At 50.7% G+C, this 19,613-nt stretch overlaps 1 protein-coding gene across 3 annotated transcripts in view; it reads left to right on the forward strand.

Annotated features, from left to right (window-relative positions):
• The window catches only part of Abr (ABR activator of RhoGEF and GTPase), a 190,832-nt gene that overhangs the window by 108,217 nt on the left and 63,002 nt on the right, over positions 1-19,613 (forward strand). For 2 of the 3 annotated variants that reach the window (XM_005327876.5, XM_021728141.3), the window contains exon 3: positions 13,101-13,199. In XM_005327876.5, coding sequence (XP_005327933.3) covers positions 13,101-13,199 — 99 coding nt within the window. Of the gene's footprint in view, positions 1-4,732; positions 5,563-13,100; positions 13,200-19,613 lie in introns of those variants that run through there. The other variant, XM_013359810.4, reaches the window with a different exon arrangement.

Consider the following 19,613-nt stretch of genomic DNA (forward strand, 5'->3'; position numbering starts at 1 on the left):
CCGGCTGGTGTCTAACTTCAATCCTCCTGCCTCCGCCTCTGGAGTTATTGAGGTTACAGGTAGGCACCACTCTGCCCTGCCAGATCAGTCCACTTTTGATAGACCTTTGGGCTCTTTTCAGTCTTCATTGGTATAAATATTGCAGCAATGAACATCTTTAAACATATATATCTTTGTGTCCTTCTAGAAGTTGTTTTTTTTTTTTTTTTCAGAGAAATCCCCTAGAGTGGAATTGCTGAGTCAGAGGGTGTGAACATTTAAAATCAACAATAGACATTTCCATGTTACCCCTTCCAGAGCAATGGCACTTCAACTGAATAGTTCTAAAATGTGCCTCTCCCCAGTCCTGCCCTTCCCCTGGCACTGCCCGTCCCTTGGCTCTGCCTTGGGAGTCAGCACAGTGGTCACTCTTCTGCTGAGACCATTAGCTCCATGCAGGTAAACACAGTATCTGAGTGTGAGCACGGTGCTTGCCTGGTGCACAGCAGACTTGTAGACTGAGTCCTAAGGGACTGGGAGGGTGGAAGAGGAGTGTGAGAGAAGGCCATTGGTGGGGAGTAATCCACTGGAGTCTTGGAGATGTGGATCTGGTCTGGGTGCCTCATTGGCTCCAGCCAGCCTCTCCCTGTTTGTCTCCTAGCCTTTTTCTCTTCTGTTCTCTATGTCTCCTGGGTTTCCTTAAGAAACCATTTCATGGGGCTGGGATTATGGCTCAGTGGTAGAGGGCTCGAGCGCTCGCTTAGCATGGGTGGGACCCGGGTTCGATCCTCAGCACCACATAAAAATAAAGGCATTGTGTTGTGTCCATCTACAAAAAAGATTCATATTCTCTCTCTCTCTCTCTCTCTCTCTCTCTCTCTCTCTCTCTCTCTCTCTCTCTCTCTCTCCTTAAAAAACAAAACAAAATAAAAAATCATTTCATGCCAAACACGGGGGCACACACCTGTAATTCTAGCTACTTGGAGGCTGAGGCAGGAGAATCACAAGTTCAAGGACAGCCTGAGCTATTTAGCAAAGCCCTGTCTCAAAACAAAATAAAAAGGGCTGGGGTGGTAGCTCAGTGGTAGAGCATTGCCTAGCATATGCAAGGCCCTGGGTTCAGTCCCTGGCGCCACCACCCACAAACACACACAGGCAACTTTTCTTCTCTGTGCTTAGAAACCCTCCCCTATGCTGAGTATGGTGGCACAGGCCTATAATCTTAGCAACTCTGGAGGCTGAGGCAGGAGGATCACAAGTTTGAGGCTTTAGTAACTTAGCAACTTAGCAAGACCCTGTCTCAAAAAATGAAAAGGGCTGGGGAGTAGCTCAGTGGTAAAGCACCCTTGGGTTCAACCAAAGATTGACACCCAAAAGCCACTTTCCTGTGAAGTTTTCCCCCCTCTGACAGGACTGGTGGTTTTGTCCTGTGTTCCCATCGAGACTGATGAATGAGAACTGTGCCTCCTTTATTCAGACATTCTTCAGCCTCAGTGGATCAAGAGTGGGCCAAATGGCAGGGGTCCTGTTTCAGGTCGTGTGTCTGCCCTGCCAGGCCTTTTCAGGGTATGAATGAATGGAGTCAGTGAACAGGTAGATGACAGATGACATGGGGAGTCCAAGTGACTGGGATTGTGTAGGTGTGAATGCTGCAAATCTTGGTTGGTTGGTGAATTTGGAAAAAGAAAAAAAAGGAAGAACCAAAGGACCTGGTAAAAGGGACGTGTAGGGCCAGAAGGAAGAAGAGCCATGAGATGGCGGCCCACCAACAAAAGTGGAGAAGCCAAAAGGGGAAGCTGGTTTAGGGAGGAGGAGGGGCCTCCTGGTCTGGATATGTGGAGTTGAGGCTGCCTGGGCATTTCCCAGGGGAGGAGATCTAAGTGTCAGTGCAGGTGTCAGACAGACAGAGCCTAGCAAGATGCTGGGCCTGGGGATGGTGATGAGTTGCTGGCAGCCTAGCAGTTAAGAAGGGATGTGTTCTCCAAAGATAGAGCACAGGGGCCTGAGTGGGGGCCTCCACATGTATAGGGGCAGGAGAAAGAAGGGCCAGTCTAAACCAAGGAGTGGTCACAAGTTGCAACTCCATGGCCTAGAGAACTGAGGGTTTTGAGAAAGTCCAGACTGCAGAGGTGAACCTTAGGAGAGGGGGGGCCTCTGCCTCTGGAACAGGCAGTTGGGGGCCTTTAGAGTGGCTGCTTCTCTGGAGAGGAGGCTCAGGAGCCAGACTGAAGCAGGCAGAGTGTGGAGGACACAGAGAGGAAGCCCAGTTCCAGCTCAGGGCATCTGTGAAGGAAAGGGAGGGAGCACTCTGGGGACTTGTGAGTCACTCCCCCTCCAGGGAGAGGACTGAGGGCCTTTGAGGAGTTCGGTGGAGGGGGCATCCTAGTTACTCACTGGAAATTCCAGGCAACTGGAGTGGGGTGGAGCAGAGATGCCTTGGATGTTCAGTGAGTCGCTTCTGTGAGGTTCAAGGTTTGGGGGAAGAATTGGGTGCTGATCCCACCATGCTAGGGGTGTGAGGAATAAAGATAGGTATACTCTAAAAGACTGTTAAGGGCGCCTCATGTTCTCCTGGGTGGAGGAAGGGACATCTAGTGTTCCTTGGAGTTCTAGCTCTTCTCTCATGCCTCCTGCTTGTCTGACCCATGTGAGCAGCTCATGCCAGGCACTGGATCCTGCAGGGTGGAGACAGAAGAACCTGTGGCACAAGGCCCCAAGCTGACACACTTGTACCCTGGGGAATGCCAGGCCTGGTTGTTCCCAAACCCTGGGAACAGCCTTACCCGCCCAAACCAAATGAGGAATTGTGGCTGAAAGGGCCCTTCATATGTGCCCTGGCTATTTATAACCCAGCCAGGGCAGGGACAGGGAAAAACCAGGGACTGGAGGGAGAGGGGGTTGGGGTGAGGGGACAAGTTCCCTGACCAAGGCCTGACAGTCTCTAGGGCCCCAGATAACCCGTCCCATCTCTCTGTATTTGGTAACAAGATGGAGCCTGTGACCAGCAAGAACAGGTTTTCTACTACTGAGAGATTGACAGGAACCCCATTTGAGCTCTGAACTTCTACAGATTTTTTTTTTTTTGAAATGGAGATAGAAACCATGCCCATTCTTCTCTTTTTCCTCCTCTCCACCCAGCTTGGTGGCTCAGCAGAGGGCTGTTCTCAGCTAAGGTGCTGAGCAGGGAGGTGAAGCAGAGAGAAGTTGGCACCACCTGAGCTCAGGATGGTGCCCAGTTTGACCTTCCTTTGGAAATGGTCTTGACAGTTTGACTCTTTATCCTGTGGCTGTACAATTGTCACCTGACAGGGAATGTGATATGTGCATGAGAGAGTGGTCATGGACACACGAGGCACTGACAGACAGCCTCAGACTCTGCACTGCCTGGTTGGTGGAAGCTAAGATACAGGTTTACACAGATAAATGGTCTTTTAGTAGTGTGTGAAGCTGAATTTGACTCCAAGATACCCGGTCCAGTGAGGAAATGGGACAAAGGAGACACTCAGGGAAAATTCTCCACACAAGAGTCCTAACTTTTCCTCAAAGAAATAACCCATTGCAAGAATAAAGGCAGCCCTGTAATCGGTGGACCTAATAATTCAGGTCACAGATGCCGTTCACTTAAACTGCATCATGTTTCTTAAAAGATGCAAATTATTTGCAGTCATTTTTTAAAAATATTTTTTATTTTTTAGTTATCGGAGGACATAGCATCTTTGTTTGTATGTGGTGCTGCGACTGGAACCTGGGCCGAGCGCATGCCAGCCGAGCCCGCTACTGCTTGAGCCACATCCCCAGCCCTTGCAGTCATTTTTAAATCAGGAGATTTCACCCAAGAATCCATATTTCTCACTTCAACAGAGAAAGGCAATCAGGAGCCTGCTTTACCTTTAGCAGCCATCAGCTGGAGCCAGGGAGGTTTATCTAGCTTGCGCAGCCCTACCTGGTTCCTTCACTGATTACTTCACCTGCACCCTCAGGGGTACTAGTGTTTGTCATCATTGTCCTTGATTTTGTGTGGTGAAAGTCTGTTCCCGGAACTGCCTCTAGACTCCTCCCCCCTGAAAGTAGAGTTGTGTGCATCTCAGGGATCCGGGCTAGGAGACCTACACTGGGGCTTCACCCTTTGGATGAATTTAGTTTCTGAAAGAATGAGAAGCAAGCTGGGAATGGGCAGAGCTGGCAATGCCACCTGTCCTAGGTCTTAGGTGTCCTGGCCTTGTAGAGATTCTTCTGTTGGGGGAGGCCCCTCTTGAGGGGAAACTCCTCCAAGGAAGTGGCGTTGCCAGTCTTGGTAGCACCTGTGAGTGGGTGCTACCCCACTCACAGGTGGAACGTGACATCTGGTTGGTCTGTGGCGCCAGGTGACACGTGCTCAGGACTCTGGTTGACACTCAGCTCTTGTTGGGGGTGAGGCAGGACAGGTCCCCCCCACAAAGTCTTGTTCATCCAGCCGTGGTAGGGATGGCAACTGTGGTTTCTCACCGGGCCTGGGCCTCCCCTTGGCATAGGTGTTGGAGACTGAGGCCAAGGTGCGTAGGGGGCTCCGGCTCATGAGATTCCCACGGTGACCGGTGGTGACCAGGTGGAGGGGGGGGGACGGCTGTGCGACTAAGCTACTCTCCTGCTTCCCCCTGCCTGCCGGCTCTAGCGAGAAGTTGTAAATAAAGCCTGTCTCTGGGAAGCAGACCTCCCCCTGCGCCCGCCCGGCCTGTCTGCGGCCTCCTCCCTCCCTCCTCCTCCGCATCAGAAGCCTCCGCCAGCCGCTTGCCCGGTGACCACAGAGGGAACGAACGGCTCCACCTCGCAAGTCAAGACGTGCATTTCCTGTGTATTCAGAGCAAACGCGAGCCTCCGAGTCCAGAAAGGGCGGGCTTTGTGGGGCCGGGAACGCGGCGGCGGGGCGCCGGGACGGAGCGGCCAGCGGGGCGGCCGGGGCGAGCAGAGCGCGAGGACTGAGCGGCGTCCGGGGCCCCGCCTGCGCGGGACCGGTGCGCTAGCCAGGAAGGGCCGCGGAGGGCGCCTGCAGCTGCGCCGCCCGCCCGCCTCGCCACGGTCCGGGTGACAGCCCTGAAACGCCGGCGGAGGCCGACACTGCGCGAGAAGCTGCCGGCCGGCCGGCAGGGGCTACCCGAAGGCCAGGCTTCCCCTTTCGCAGGGTGGGGACGCGCAGGAGGCGGGCCCGCAGCCCCGCGCCCAGGAGGGCTGGAAAGCGGCAGCAGGAAAAGGTTCATAATGGAGCCTTTCATCGGGAGCCGGTGGCCAGGTGCCAGGACTGACTCCGGGGAGGCCAGCATGCTGGTGTAGGCCTGCCCCGCGCGCTTTCCCTCCCGCCCGCTTGCCTGCCTGCCTGCCTCTCTCCCGGCGGCGGCGGCCGCTGCTGGTGCTGCTGCTGCTGCTGCTGCGTGGACCCTGCTTCCTGTTTGCCCTCCGCGGGCTCCGGCTGCCATGGAAGAGGAAGAAGAGGCAATAGGCTTTTTGGACAAGGTTCTGGAAGATGAAGATGTATTTCTCCTGGAGGAGTGTGAGCTGGGAACCCCGACTAGCCCCGGCTCAGGGTCCCCCTTCTTGGTGGCTGTGAAGGTGGGAATGTGACACGCCCTAGATGCTTGTCGGGGAGGGGGGCAGGGCTGGCAGCTCTCGACTGCCGCCAAAGCCGTGTGCGGGCAGAAATGGCTGGTGTGTGCACAAGCCTCATGGCTGAGTGGAAGCACCTCACTCCGTGCGAGAGAGGGGCTGGCGCATGCTTGCGAGGGGAACCGAGGGCTGTGCTCTTTTGGCAGCTGTTCCTGGGGGAAGAGGTGAAGTGCATGCTCCTCCTGCACCAGTTGTCCTTAGGGGCAGTGACTGCGGGGCATTCCTCTCAGCCAGCTGTGCTGGGGGCTCTTTCTAGCCGTGACACGAGTCACTTGATGGGCTGTCAGTGGTGAGAGCCTGCTTCCCCCAGAGGAGCTGGCTGACTTGAAACCGGTGGGCAATAATTCATTGTTTCCATGGCAACCGCAGGATATGGGCACTCAAGAAGTGTGGGCTAAGGGAGCCACCCCTCTTTCTAGTGAGGGTACTGGGGACTTAGTGTCTTGACTGAGGCAAGAGAGCAGTTGCAAAGGTCAAGAGCCAGAGGCCACTGGTCTTCCTTAAATGAAAATAGTTGAATCAGCTGAAGAGGGGGGAGGTGGCAGCTGCCTTTGAGACACCAGCCAGGTAGGTAGGCGCTTTTCCCAAAGTAGGCATAGGCAAGAAGCATCTGCTGGACCAGCCCACCCACTCCTGGGTTTCAGGGTTCTCTGCAGCCATGCTCCTGGAGGCAGAGCAGGAGGGGAGTGTTTACACCAATCCCCTGGCCTTCATCCTCCTTCTCCTGGGGGAACACACCCCCTGGGACACCAGCTCTGCCTAGTTCTTGCATGATAGACCATGCTAGGTTTTCTTTCACCTGGACCCACTTCTTCTCAACTGAGCTATTGCTCAGATCCTGTCTTCTGTGGCTAGAAGGGAGAGCCCTGGAGGACTGTGGCAGAGTTTGCATACTGTGAAGTCAGGCTGGCTAACAGCAGGTGGGCCCCTAGAGGGCGTGGTGCAGGGAGCATTGCTGGGGATAGGAGGCTGTCTCTGAACCTCTCTGTCTTTCCTCACCATCAAATGAGGATCTCAGCCCTGCCCCACCCACACTAGAGTGTGGCTCCCAGAAGGAGCTAATGGAGGCAGAAATAGCCTGCAGACCCAGGGTAGGTAGATGGCTGATGTGCGGAGTCCCGGTGGAGTAATGACTGCAGGCCTGGGTGGAACAGTGGCTGCAGAAGAGCTGCATTGGGAGGCTGGCGGGGGCTGGCACCCCACCCCTGTGCTTTGATCTGGTGCTGGCTTGGAGCACTGGGGGTAAGTCACATGGAGGCTTCTGCAGACTTAGTGTCTGACCAAGCTCCTCTCCAGGAACGGAATGGGGGAGAAGTCTGTGAAGCAGGAGTGCCTGCTGGGAGCTTAGCAATGTGTGAGATGGGAGATCAGTGGGATTCCTAAGGGACTTTTCTGAGAAGTCCTCCCCAGCACAGATGTAGTCCCGCTACATGCTACCCTGTACTCACCCTTTTCCTGGATTCTGTCGTACACCTCCGTCTTAGTTCATGCTTCACTCTGTCCAGAACTGTAGACATCTACCTCCTGTTATGTCCGATTCTCCTCAAGGGCAAGTACCATGTTGTCCTCACTAATGAACACAGCGTGGTGCTCTGTGTGTGTGGCTGGTGCCAGTGAGAATTTGTGAAACCAGTGAGCCTCACTGGGACCTGCAAAGGGTGTACCTTGGCCTTGTTGTTTCTCAGAGGTGTTCTCAGGAGGTAGCATGTGGTTGATAAAGGGCCTGGACAGACACATTTTACTCCTAAGATTGTCTCTCCTGAGGCCTGGATGGAGTTTTCTCCTTTCCTGGAGTTGTCTCCAGCATGGGAGCAGGGGTTCTTTCCTGAGTGCTGGGAAATTTCAGGCTCCCTGGCTCATCCTGAACACCTCTCCAAAGCCCTTCTCTTTCACCAGGCTTGGCCTCAGGCAGATGACAAGCAGGGTCTGTGGAGATGGGGAAAGAAAACTCTTTGAGTCATTCAACAAATGCTGTCAGGTTATGTTGTATTCAGAGCATCTGCCCAGGATGGAACGAGGTAAACAAGGCACAGTCTTGCCTCACAAAGAGCAGAGTAAGGGTTGGCGAGTGCACAGGTGACAGAGATATAGTGAGAAAGCAGTCAAGGAATGAGACGTGTTCTTATTAAAGGGTACCAGATTCAGAGGTGAGACCACTTCTTGTTGAGTCGGGGCTAGACTGGGTGCACATGTGCCCCATGTGTATGCATGTGTGTCCCCAGTGTGTATGGCCAAGGGTCCTTTCTGGATGGTGCCATCATGTGTTGGGCTGTAGATGATCTTGGCTCACTCCTCCAAGGCAGCTGGTAGGAATCCAAGGCAATTCACTCTTTGCTATTACTTTGCTTCAGGGGTACTTATCTTCAACAGTAGTTGTGTTGCTGAGCATGTGCCCAAATGCCAGTCCTATAAATCAATCCTGTTTTTAGTGTAATTTCCGAAATGCTTCATCTTCCTGGGGGACAGATATGAAACCGGCAGTGGTTTTCTCCAGAACTGTAGCTGGAGTTTGCTGCATCTCTCAACCCAGATTCCTTTTTGAGGAGTTAATGATCTGGAAACTCATAATGCAGATACTGATAGCAACATCACCTCCCATCTGTAAAACGGTGTATACTTTCCCAAAATCTTTTCGTGCAGTTCTATTTAAAGGTTCATAGGGCTGGCGGCCGGGACTTGTGGAAGCTGCTATTTCAAGGAACTCATTTGTCAGGAATGAAAGCCCTTTTGTAGAGCAGATTAACCCTTCAGGTGTTATTCTGTGCCAAGTTTTAATGGTTTCTCTGAAATGCTTGTATTTCTGTTTCACCTGCCCAGGTCTCTCCTGCCTCCACATGCAGTAAGGGCCCTGCTTCTGTCCGCTGTGGGGTGTTTCCTGAAGTGTGAGCCCCATAGGTGGTGATTTGAAAGATGATTTTAGGTGGCACCTGGATGTATATTTTTCACTTTAATAGTTAAGTATATATTTTAATGTATAACTAGAAAAAAATCACTTGTACATCTTTCCTATGATTTCAGCTATAAGTCCTACAATAAGACTCTGCTTTAAAAAAAGTCAGTCGTTGTGAAGCACAATAGTAAGTGGTATGAGAGTCTGGCAAAGCTGTAAAGTTGGGCTAGGAACAACGGAAGTTCCCAAACACTACCTAGCCCCCATGGTTTCTGTCTAAAGCTTTAAGACACCAGAACGTGTGTCTTAAAGAGAGGGAGCAGGTGGAATTTGGTCTTTTATCTTCCATCCCCTCCCCTCTTTGCTCTGAGTTCTGCTGAGGAAGTAGTTGAAAGAGACCTCAGAGAGGCCAGCTGTCCTGAGGTTGATGCTTGGCTTGGTTGTAAGCCCCTGGGCATGTGCACAACCCCTGACCCCAGTGCTATCAACTCTGGGCAAATCCTACTGGGGGCTCCTTGCAAAGTGATGTGGGCCCATGGGCCGAGTCCTGCTGTCTGCAGTCTCTGCTCTGGCTTTGAAACACAGCCAGAGAGCCAGCCCTGCCTGTTCAGTCCTTACTGTTGTCTTGGAGGAGATCAAGCCTCCTGGAGAGATTGTTTCTTGGTTTGGCCTAGAACCAAACCTTCGGAAGCTTTATTTAGCTCTGTGGAAGCCCAAGCCAGAGCTGACTAAGGTTTATCTATAGATACTGTCCCTACCATAGTGACCCGATGTCCTTGATTTGGGAGTCTCAAGCGGTCAGACTTTCATCTGAGCAGGTCGTGTAAAATGCTTAGAGATGAATGAGCCCACCAGGGCTGCGTTTTGTGAGCTCTGCTTGGAGAAGAGGAGGAGACAGTGTCACTTGGAAGGGGGTTTTTCTATGCTGGGCACTGCAACAGCATGGCAGAGCCTAGGCACTGACCTCTTCAGAGCACTTGCCCATGGGATTCTGCTGTGAGGCCCTTCTGGAGAGCTTGTTAGTGGACAGAAACTGTTTCTTTCACCTTCGTGTTCCCGGTGCCTGGCACATTATAGAGAAGGAATGAGTGAAGGTTGAGCCCTGGTGTTTATAAGACAGGAGTAGCCCCCCGAAGGATTGAAGAAACAATTCTAAGCCAGGAACATGTGGGGTCTAGAGAAAGCAAAGAAAAGGTGGAAGAGGTCTCAGGTGGTAACTGAGCAATAGGCCTGTTACTAAAATTTAAGACAGAATTTAATTTCACATCCTTAAATTCCCTAATGCCTCTAGCCGATCTCAGCCAAAACTTCAGAAGGAATGTAGCCCAGAGTGGGGATTCTTCCCTGAGCCGTCCCCTCAAAACCAGCATTCAGGATTGGATCTTGAGGTGGGACCCTTGAAGGGAGGCTCCACTGACATGACAGGCACAAGGGCTAAGGGGTCTTGCTGGTGCCAGGTTGAGGGCTTCTTGAGGCCTGGGGCTGCCAATCACCTGGGGTCCTAGTCCAACCAGCTCTGCCTGTTCAGCCCAAGTGTGCCCCAGGGGATTTCCTTTAGAGAGCATTTACCAAGACTTCAGGCAAATCTTTGGTTGGCGGAGAGCAGGAAGAATGTGGCAGTGGAGGATCTGTCAGGCTTGGATAGCAGAGGCCCTGCTGTAGGCGCTGATCTTGTGCCTAAGTGTGTGCTGGAGGCTGTGCTGTCCCTGAGCAGCTGGCAGTTTGCTGTGTGTGCTGTGTGTGCCTCGGGAGATAATGACAATACCTTCCAGATTGTGAAATTCCAGCAAAAAGCCTTTAGCACAGTTCCTGGTGTCTCTGTAGCCATTGATAAATAACCATTGTCCTTCTCAGAAGCTGAGGGGTCCACACAAACTGCCACAAACTAATGGCTTAAAACAGAATAGATCTGTTCTTATACAGAAGTCTTAAAAGGCTCAGCATATTTGCCTGGCTTCTGGAAGTTCTAAGGAAATGAATCCACTTCTTAGCCTTTTCTAGCTTCTGAAGGCCCCCAACGTTCCATGACTCCCCATCCCATCTTCTGTCTTCAAAGGTAGCCGTTTAAGGTAGGCATGGTGATACGCTTCTAATACCAGAGACTCTGGAGGCTGAGGCAGGAGGAGTGCAAGTTCAAGGGCAGCCTCGGCAACTTAGATCCAGTCTGAAAATAAAAAAATGAAAAGGTCTAGGGATGTAACTCAGTCATAATATTTCCCCCAGTTCAATTCCCAGGACCACCCAAAACAAACATCAACAACAACAATAAACCTAGTGTCTTCCAACTTCCCTCCTTCTCTTGTCACATCGTATTTTCTCTGACTCTCTCCCTTCTTCCTCCTCCTTATAAAGACCCCGTTGATTACAGAGGACCTAGATAACCCAGGAATGGCCCCATCTCAAACTTAATCACACCATCATTAAAGTAACGAGTTCACACATTTTAGGGATTAGGATGTGGACATTTCTGGGGAGTCATCGTTCTCTCTACCTGAGGCTCAGACTTTGGGGACAGTTGTGTAGCTGATGGAAACAAAGTGTTAATGAAGCTCCTCACCTGTGGGAAAGGCGGGAAGAATGCCGCTTGGGAAAGCCTGTGAGGATCCATTGGGACACACTGTCCAGTTAGGAGACAGCAGCTCTTCTCAGGGCTTTATGAAATTTCTGCCGGCGTCATATATTCTCTCAGCTGACGACCGGATATGCCCAGAAGGGATCCGTTTGAGACAACACACAAACACCCAATGCTTGAAAAAGGAATAGGAGACTGGGGAATTCCTCAGAGCCGTGGAAACACAGAAATGGTAGCCCTGGAGTGGAATCCCAGCTCTGCCAGTCCTGGCCATGTGATTTGGGTCCTTCCCTTCCCTCTTTTTAAATGATTTATTTCCATTTGTACAATGAGAAGATACAGAACCCATTTCAGTGGGATGTTTGAAGGCTGAGAATGTGGAAAAGATGTACAACCCCCAGTAAATGGCAGGTGTTATCACGCGGTGCTGGCCTCAGGGAAGAGGGGTGTGAGGCAGGTGTTGCAAAGCTCAGAAGTTCCTGGGCAGGTAAGAAGGTGCTGCAGCCTGGTGGGGGGGGGTCCAGGGAGACTTGATGAAGAGATAAGATGGCAGCTCCTTCTTTAAGGAGAGGTGTCATTTAGTCAGGAGAAGACTCCAGGTGGGAGAGGGCTTTAAGCAGCAGCAATGTCAGGAGCCAAAGTTCAGTGAATGGGCGCTTCTAGTATGTTGGAAAGACGGCAATGTCTTGACAGTGGGGAACAGAGGAAGGTTAGGGAGAGGCATTGCAGGTGTTTAAGTAAAGGATATTCTGGGCACACATTACAGATCGTGCTTGTATATTTGTTTGTTTGCTATTGTCTTTCTCTCCCACTAGAGAATAAACCACACAAGAGCAAGGACTCTCATCTATTATTTCCCTTTGTATCTATAGGACCTAACAGACATTCATTAAATACTTATTGAATGAATAATGGGTAAATGAACAAATAATAATTATATTAGGTCCTCGACAGGTGTCAGGTGGCATTCTCGGAAGACTGGTCTAGCCACTGTAGGCGGGAAGCGGGGAGGGAGAGTGGGGGTGGAGGTTGGTTAGAATTCAGGTGGCTGAGTGGGCCTCAGGGTCTCAACCACTGCAGAGGGGAGGATGGAATCGAGGGGAAGAATTGATGAAGGATGTTGTCAAACACTTTAGAAATGTGGTAGAGGAAAGGGAGAGAGGGGCCAGGAATGCCTCGTATGGATCTTGGATGATGAGAAGAATTACACATTTTTTTACCGAAGAAGAATTGGTGGGGGGGGTACCTTCTCAGTACCAGGCACTGTGTGAGTTGATGGGTATTCAAGGCTAGACAGGGCATGATCTCCACCATAGAGAAGGAATTTAGGAAGCAGGAGGAGGCTAGCTTGGGTCTGTGGCTTATACAATGAGAAAATGCTGGGGGGCTACCACAGGTAAGTGGGAAGGGTCCTCTGTTGTGGAATTGATCCCCCGGAGGGATAGGAAGATCTCATCAGAAATGGTCACAAGGCTGGGGCTTCCGTGCCCACTCCCATTCTCTCTGCCTGTTTCCCCCAGTTTATATGTCACTTCCTCTGTGAGCCCCTGTCTGTTCCCCAAACTTAGATTGTGACCTTTGCTGTGCCCTCCCATGTGACCATGCCTGCCTCAGTCATGACTAATTTTCCATTATATGTGTCTTTATCTCTCTCCCCAATTACACCGCTCACTAAACATGAGGGCAGGTCCTTGTGGTCCTGCTTACCGTGACAAAGTTGGCAAGGGTGATAGATGGAAGGATGGGTGGACGGATAGTTGGATGGAGGGGTGACTGGAGAAGTGGGTAGTCAATAAAGAAAGGAAGGAAAAAATGATGGGAAATAAAGCAAGGTGTGGATAGGAATTCGGGCAATAGGATCTTGCCTTTATATTTTTGTATTTTTCAAAATTTCTGTAATAACGCCTGACTCTTATTCCCTTTGTGTTTGTTAAAAGAAGAGAGAAGAAGACAAAGCAACAGTCTTCTAGGGATTTTGCTCTCTTTCTCATGAGCTGTTGGATGTTGGTTTGCTTTCTGCAGGTGGAGGCAGGGAAAGGCCTGGAGATGAGGAAGCTGGTTCTCTCTGGCTTCTTGGCCAGTGAAGAGATCTACATTAACCAGTTGGAAGCCCTGTTGTTGGTGAGTATTTGCTGTGGGGACTTCTTATTCTCCTGTTGCCAATGTCATGCTCAGAACTGCTTTTGGAGTTGGAAAGGAAAGGGGACCTAACCTGCACACAGAGACTCTGCTTACTGCTGGGCATGGGGCCCTCAGCTCTGACTCTTCATTACCCTGCTCTGGGAAGGGCAGGAGAAACAGCACAGGTCAGGGGGCCAAATGCTCCCATTGCCCATGAGCAGGGCATCAGCATTGCTCTATCCAGGTGGGCGCCTGGCCATGATCCTCCATGCTGTGCTCCTGGCAGTCTCGACCAATCCATCAAGAAGATGACAATATTTGTCATCTTCTGTCCAAGTCATCCCTCCTCCCTGGGAAGGAAGACATCAGCACCAGCCCAGAGACCCTGTGTCAGGAAATGCAAGGTGGAAGCTGTCTGTCGTTTTGAGAAGCATCACAACTCGGGCATTAGATCAACCTGAGTCCTCCACAGTGATGCTTCCCAGGGTCCTTTCCAAGATGGAGGCACTGTTGTGAGATTCAGATTGGGAGGGCAACATGAAAATGTTTTCCAAAAATCAAACTTCTGTGCAGATGTAAGGTGTTTGTGCGTGTGAAGAAAGTGCTTATTAGATGCGTCTGGATATTATGCAGAGTGATTGCAGCATGCAAAGTTCTTTCCCCTGGGCACTTTGTAGTCTGGGGCACAAGGTACTATCAGAAAAGGGGGAGTTACAAAATGTAAGTGAAGATAAGTGAAACTCGGTCTTACAGGTAAGACACATGTTCGTGTATTTGCCGTGATGGGAGATGTTGTTCCTCAGTGTTCAGAGACATTTATTACCCGAGGAATGACTACAGAAACGTGAAGATACTTCACAGTATACTAGGCGATTTGTGTTTACTCTGCCATTAATTGCAGGCATATTGCACCTTTTAGTGGGCAGTGAAAGTGTGGTGGGTTGAACCAGCATATTAAAACAAATGAAGAAAGAAAATATCAATGTGCATCAAGAACCTTTGGTATGTTGCACATGTATATCTGTATGCGTATGTATGCATGCATAAGCTCACATTCTTTTTAAAAAAATTTTTTTTTTAGTTGTGGATGGACATAATACCTTTGTTTTATATATTTATTTTTATGTGGTGCTGAGGATTGAACCCAGTACCTCACTGGGTAAGGCAAGTGCTCTTCCACCGAGCCACAACCCAGCCCCCACATTCTTTCTTATGCATGTTGAGGGTTTGAAAACCACTGTCTTTGGAAAGCGTCTTTGGAAAGCTATGCACAAGCCCTTGATCCTCTGTTTCCTTGTGTGAAGATGAAACTACATTAGCAACCTTTTGTCCACAGAGGATGTGTTCCAAGATCTCTACTGGATGCCTAAAACCTTGGATCCTATATATACATAGTATATATACTATTCTATATATACTATGGTTTTTTTCACTACTTATACACACCTGTGATAAAGTTTAATTTATCAATTACAGCAAGATATTCAGAACAATAATTAATAATAGAATAATTATAGCAATATACTATAATAAAAACCATGGGAATGTGGTCTGTCTCTATTGAAGAGTCAAAACAAATATTGACATTTTCAGACAGTGGTTGACTGCAGGTGACTAAAACTGGGGCTACAGCAATACCATTACCTTCTTTCTCTTCCTGGGTTAGGTCAGGTGATTCTTGGGGACCTATACCTTTCTGGGTACTGAAGACACTCAACTGTTAGGAGGCAGGCACACCATCAAGCAGACATAAGAATACCTTATAGACTGGTTACTATACCCACCTCCCAAAGAGGGCACGATTGTCATTACTAACAGTGCCTACCCAAAAGGAATCAGACTGCCTGGCTGTGGATCCTCTCTTGCCTGCTTACTAGCTCTTGGCCTTCAGCAGGTGAAGGAGTCTCTGTGCCTCATTTTCTCCCTCTGTAAACTGGGTACACAAATAGTGCTCTCTTCATGGGGTTGTTATGAGGATGACATGAATTTGTACGTACAGCTCTTAGAACAGAACCTGAGCATTACATGACACGGTTAGTGTCTCCAGTGATGGCAGAGAAGACGGGTTAGGGCTTCTAGGATCCTGTCCTGTCGTCAAGCCCATTCCCTGAAAGAAGGGGTGGTGTGCCCTCATCAGAGGCCTACCACTCCGATGCTATCCCGCCCCCGTTAGGCCTCTTCATCTGGGCAAAGGGACCAGATTTAGAGGCCAAGACAGCTCCTCCCTGCCCTGCCTTTCCAACAGCTTATGCCTCCAAGGCAAAATTGTGAGGCTGGGCACCCTCTCCACCCCTCCCCACCTCCCCATCCTGAAATGGTTCATTCTGGGCCCCTCCTTGATTCTGTCTTGAGCAGAGGCCAGTAGGAGTGAGGGAGGGTTGGGTTGGGAGGCCAGGTCTATAGCTAGAGGGCTCAGGAAGAGGGGACAGGACCCTCCACAGCCATGGGCTCAGAGGATAAACCTCAGAGATAAGGAGTCAAGCCCTCCCCTTTCCGTGAGCCAGGAGTCCTCCCCTGTCCGCTACTAGAGAGTTAAACCCTCTGCTCTTTGGGGTTGTCTGGCTTCTCGTTGTGGGGGGGCAGGGAACTCAGCACATACTCCCCTCCTGCCCCATTCCCACTGTTCTGCGCGCGTGTGTGTGTGTGTGTGTGTGTGTGTGTGTGTGTGTGTTTTCCCCTTCACACTTCCTGATATGCAAAGGGCTGAGTGTGTGTACCCAAGACTGTACATAACACAGGAAGACAGGGACGTCACATAGGGACATCTGTTCCAGTCCCTGGGGTGCTGGTTGAGGTCAGGCTTGGTAATTTTCTGGAACCCTCCTGGTTCCTGCTGGACTCTTTACAAGCAAGGTCTGGGAACCTGGGCTGAGGTGGGAGGTAGTGAAGGAAGCAGAAAACCAAATGTGCTGTGATTCTGCATCTGGGGCTGGGTTTCTGGGTATTGCCTGTGCTGTGTGGGGCTGCTGTCCACAGCACAGCCCACCACTGGGACAGGGTGGCCACCACGGTCCCCACTGGCCCTCTTCTTGTAGACTTTCACTCTGGCAGTTTGCTGTGGAGTTCAGAGTCCTTCTGCATCTTAGCTTTCTTATCTGTACAACAGTTCAATGATCTCTCCTCCCTGGGCGCTTGTGAGGAGGAGCCCAGGTGATAGGTTAGCAGACACGCCTGACAGCCACTAGGCCTTCTGGGGTGGGAGCTGGAGGAAGTGGGCAGGTTTCTTTCCCCTGTGTTGAAAGGCCAGTTGCTGGGGGACAAAGCAGACATGCAGAAGCCCTCAGGAAGAAATGAAGAGCTGGGAAATGAAGAGCCAGGGTTGAGGTGGCCCGGGAGTTGTCTCTAAGAATTCTTCCCCGAGAAAATGGAGAGCCAGTGTCCCACCCTTGCTCTCTGCAGCAGGATCTAGGAGGAGGGAGGAGGTACCCGAAAGGCTAGCTCTGTGGCAAAAGAGAAGTGCTGGGTCAAAGCTCAGTGAGGGTTGCCTGGCCCTTGGGCCCCTCCTACCCCTGAGGCCTGTATCTTTTTATCTGTAAAAATAACAGGCCTTAAGAACCTGGACTAGCCCTTCCCCATCCCCACACATGAAATCAAGGGTAGAAGCAAAGGTCCTCAATCTGGTATGAGAACCGTTTATGCCCCCAGTGCAGGCCAGTCCATGTGACTGACCACCAATGAGCTTCCTTTTCTTCCCCTTTTGTAGACTGAGTGGGAAGTTTAGGAGGAAGCAGAGTAGTTGTGCCTTGTCTTTGTATGGGCAGCAGATGAGTGTCTGCTTCCCCAGCAGCTTCTGAGAAATCTGATCCTTTTTGCATTCCCGGGACTGCCCCCCACCCTTCATTTCCTTTATTCCTTCTGCAGTGGGGATGGCACTAAAGCAGGTCAAGGATGAGTGGTTCTGGGACTCTGGCAACTTGGGCCCCTCCACTGGATCCTGCAGAGAGATGATAAACTCACCCCCGAGGGCGAGTTCTGCATCCTTCTGCCTGGGCTTGGGAGAACAGTAAACCTTCTGTTTCCCTGCCTGCAAGCTTACCTAGCCCCCAGCCCCTGACCTGCTCTGATCTTCCCAACCTCCAAGGCCCAGCTCCTGCCTATCTCTTTTGTGAAGCCCCTGAACTACTCTAGCACAACCTTGTAGCCACCTGGTTGATATTTATAGTCCAAGTTGGGTAATAGTTCCATCTTGCATTATTTCCTAAATTGCTTTTATTTGTATTGATCTGATTTACTCAAATAGATTGCAGAAATGATGGATTGTAAAAAATAATCTGAATATTTGACCTCTATCACTCACGTGCTGAATCCCTCCAGGGAAATCTGGGTCAGTGCATGATCCATTGCACCATCAAAGCTGTACTTCTCTCCAGGTGCAATGGTGCACACCTGTAATCTCAGCAACTCGGGAGGCTGAGGCAGGGGGATGCCAAGTTCAAGGCCAGCCTCAGCAACTTAGTGAGAACTTATCCTAAAATAAAAAATAAAAAAGGCTGGGGATGTAGGTCAGTGGTAGAGTGCCCCCCGGGTACAATCCCCAGTACTGGAGGCTGCACTCCTTCCCCTGTGTGATCGGGTCCTGCCTGGAGGCATCCAGTTCTGCTTTAACCCCCTCTTTCCCCTTACCCACTGCACATGGCTCAAGGTCCTGTTCAGCTCCTGTTTTTCATCAAGTTCATTCCTACCTCAGGACCAGGCATTAGGGAAGTCTATCTGCAGTACTGGGCCCCCATGCTTCCGTTTCAGGGTAAATGTCCCCTCTTGGAGAAGCTGTCCTTCACCATCCTGTCTCAGAGGGTCCCCTCCCTAATTCCTTCATTGCACTTACTGCTCTGTGTCATGAAATGTTTGATTGTTTATTTAGGTTTTGACCTAGATGGGGACAGGGATTGTGCGTGTGTTATGCACCACTGAATACCCCAGACCTAGCCTCATGTTGGACACGCAACACATTATATGTGGGGTGAATAATAGTAATAGTAGCAGCTAACACTTGCTGATTGGCACATCCTGGATATTTCATGTAAAGCATGGCTTTTGATCTTCCTGTCAGTTCTCCTGAGAAAGTAATACTATCCCACTTACAAGTGAGGCCACTGGTGATGCTAAGCCCAGAGTCGGTAAGTGACTTGCCCACAGCTATTAAATAGCAGGGTTGGAACTCAAACCCACATGGCCTGGCCTGCCCCAGCTTGAGCCCCACCCCCACTTCCCAGCAAGGACTCGATGCTGAAGGTCATTGGTTCTAGCACTGAGAGGGTCAGCAGAAGAGAGTCTGCTTTTTCCTGCCTCCATCATTGTGTCTGGACATTGTAGAGCTCAGAGGAAGAGGAAGCCCAGAGTCAGAGTGTTTGAGTAGAGGAGACTTCCTTTTGGGGACCAACTAGGGCTCTGCCACCATCAGAGGGAGGATGGGGTAGAGCCTGGCTGGAGGTGTGGCTGCTGTGGCCAGCTCAAGCGGGTGGTCGTGGCTTGGAGGGAGCCAGCCATAGCTTTGGTGTCCCTCCGTGTGGGTGTTCCCACCTGCAGCACTTTCAGCAGGGGAGTTGCCCCTTCCCTTCTAGAATGCTGTTCCTGTTGGGACGCTCACTACCTCATCCAGGAGACAGTGGGGGGATGGCTCCAGGGAGCTCAAACCTGGCTCAGTTCTCCCCTCGGCTCTTTGGTCTGCAGAGTAACACAAACGAAGTCTAGGTCCCCATTCCACACAGCCACCAGAGAGAACATCAGCCATATCTGACTCAGGCTTCTCTCTTCCAGGTAAATGTACCTTCCCCCACGTCTTCTCCATACGGCAGGTTTCCAGACCCTGTCCCCCTGTAGGGCCTTCATGGTACAGTCTGGGCATCTTTGGGGGTTTCTGATTGTAAAAGTAATATTTACTCATGGCAGGTGATTTTTATCTACTTATCCATTTTATTACTCTTATTTATTTCATTGATGGATTGATTGCAGTGGAATCTTGCTATTGCCCAGGCTGGTCTTGAACTCCTGGGCTCCAGTGATCCTCCTGCCTCAGCTTCCTGAGTAGTTGGGACCAGAGTTGTATACTAGAGTGCCCAGCTTTATTGTAGGCGACTTAGAAAATATAGAGGGTCACACTGAAGAGAGCGTACCCAGGCTGCATTATCCCAGGCAGTGCTGGAGAATGGTTCTGTGTTATCATCTCGTCTGTCACCCTCACCTCTCCACTGGCAGGTCCTGGCGCATCTTGGTTTAGACAAGTGGGGATGATAGATAGGTTTCATTTTCACGTCAACTCAGGCATTGAGAGAGAGCCTGAGAACGCAGCCATGCTCCCTGGGAAAGATCATTACAATCGTTTAGCAATGTCTGCCATGGGTGTGGGAAGTAGGAGGGTGGTGTGTATGCTACCTGCTCCTCTCCCTGTGATTGGTGACAGGAAGCTGAACTATC

Source organism: Ictidomys tridecemlineatus, chromosome 3 (genome assembly GCF_052094955.1).
Source record: "Ictidomys tridecemlineatus isolate mIctTri1 chromosome 3, mIctTri1.hap1, whole genome shotgun sequence".
In the NCBI taxonomy this organism is placed as follows: Eukaryota; Metazoa; Chordata; class Mammalia; order Rodentia; family Sciuridae; genus Ictidomys; species Ictidomys tridecemlineatus.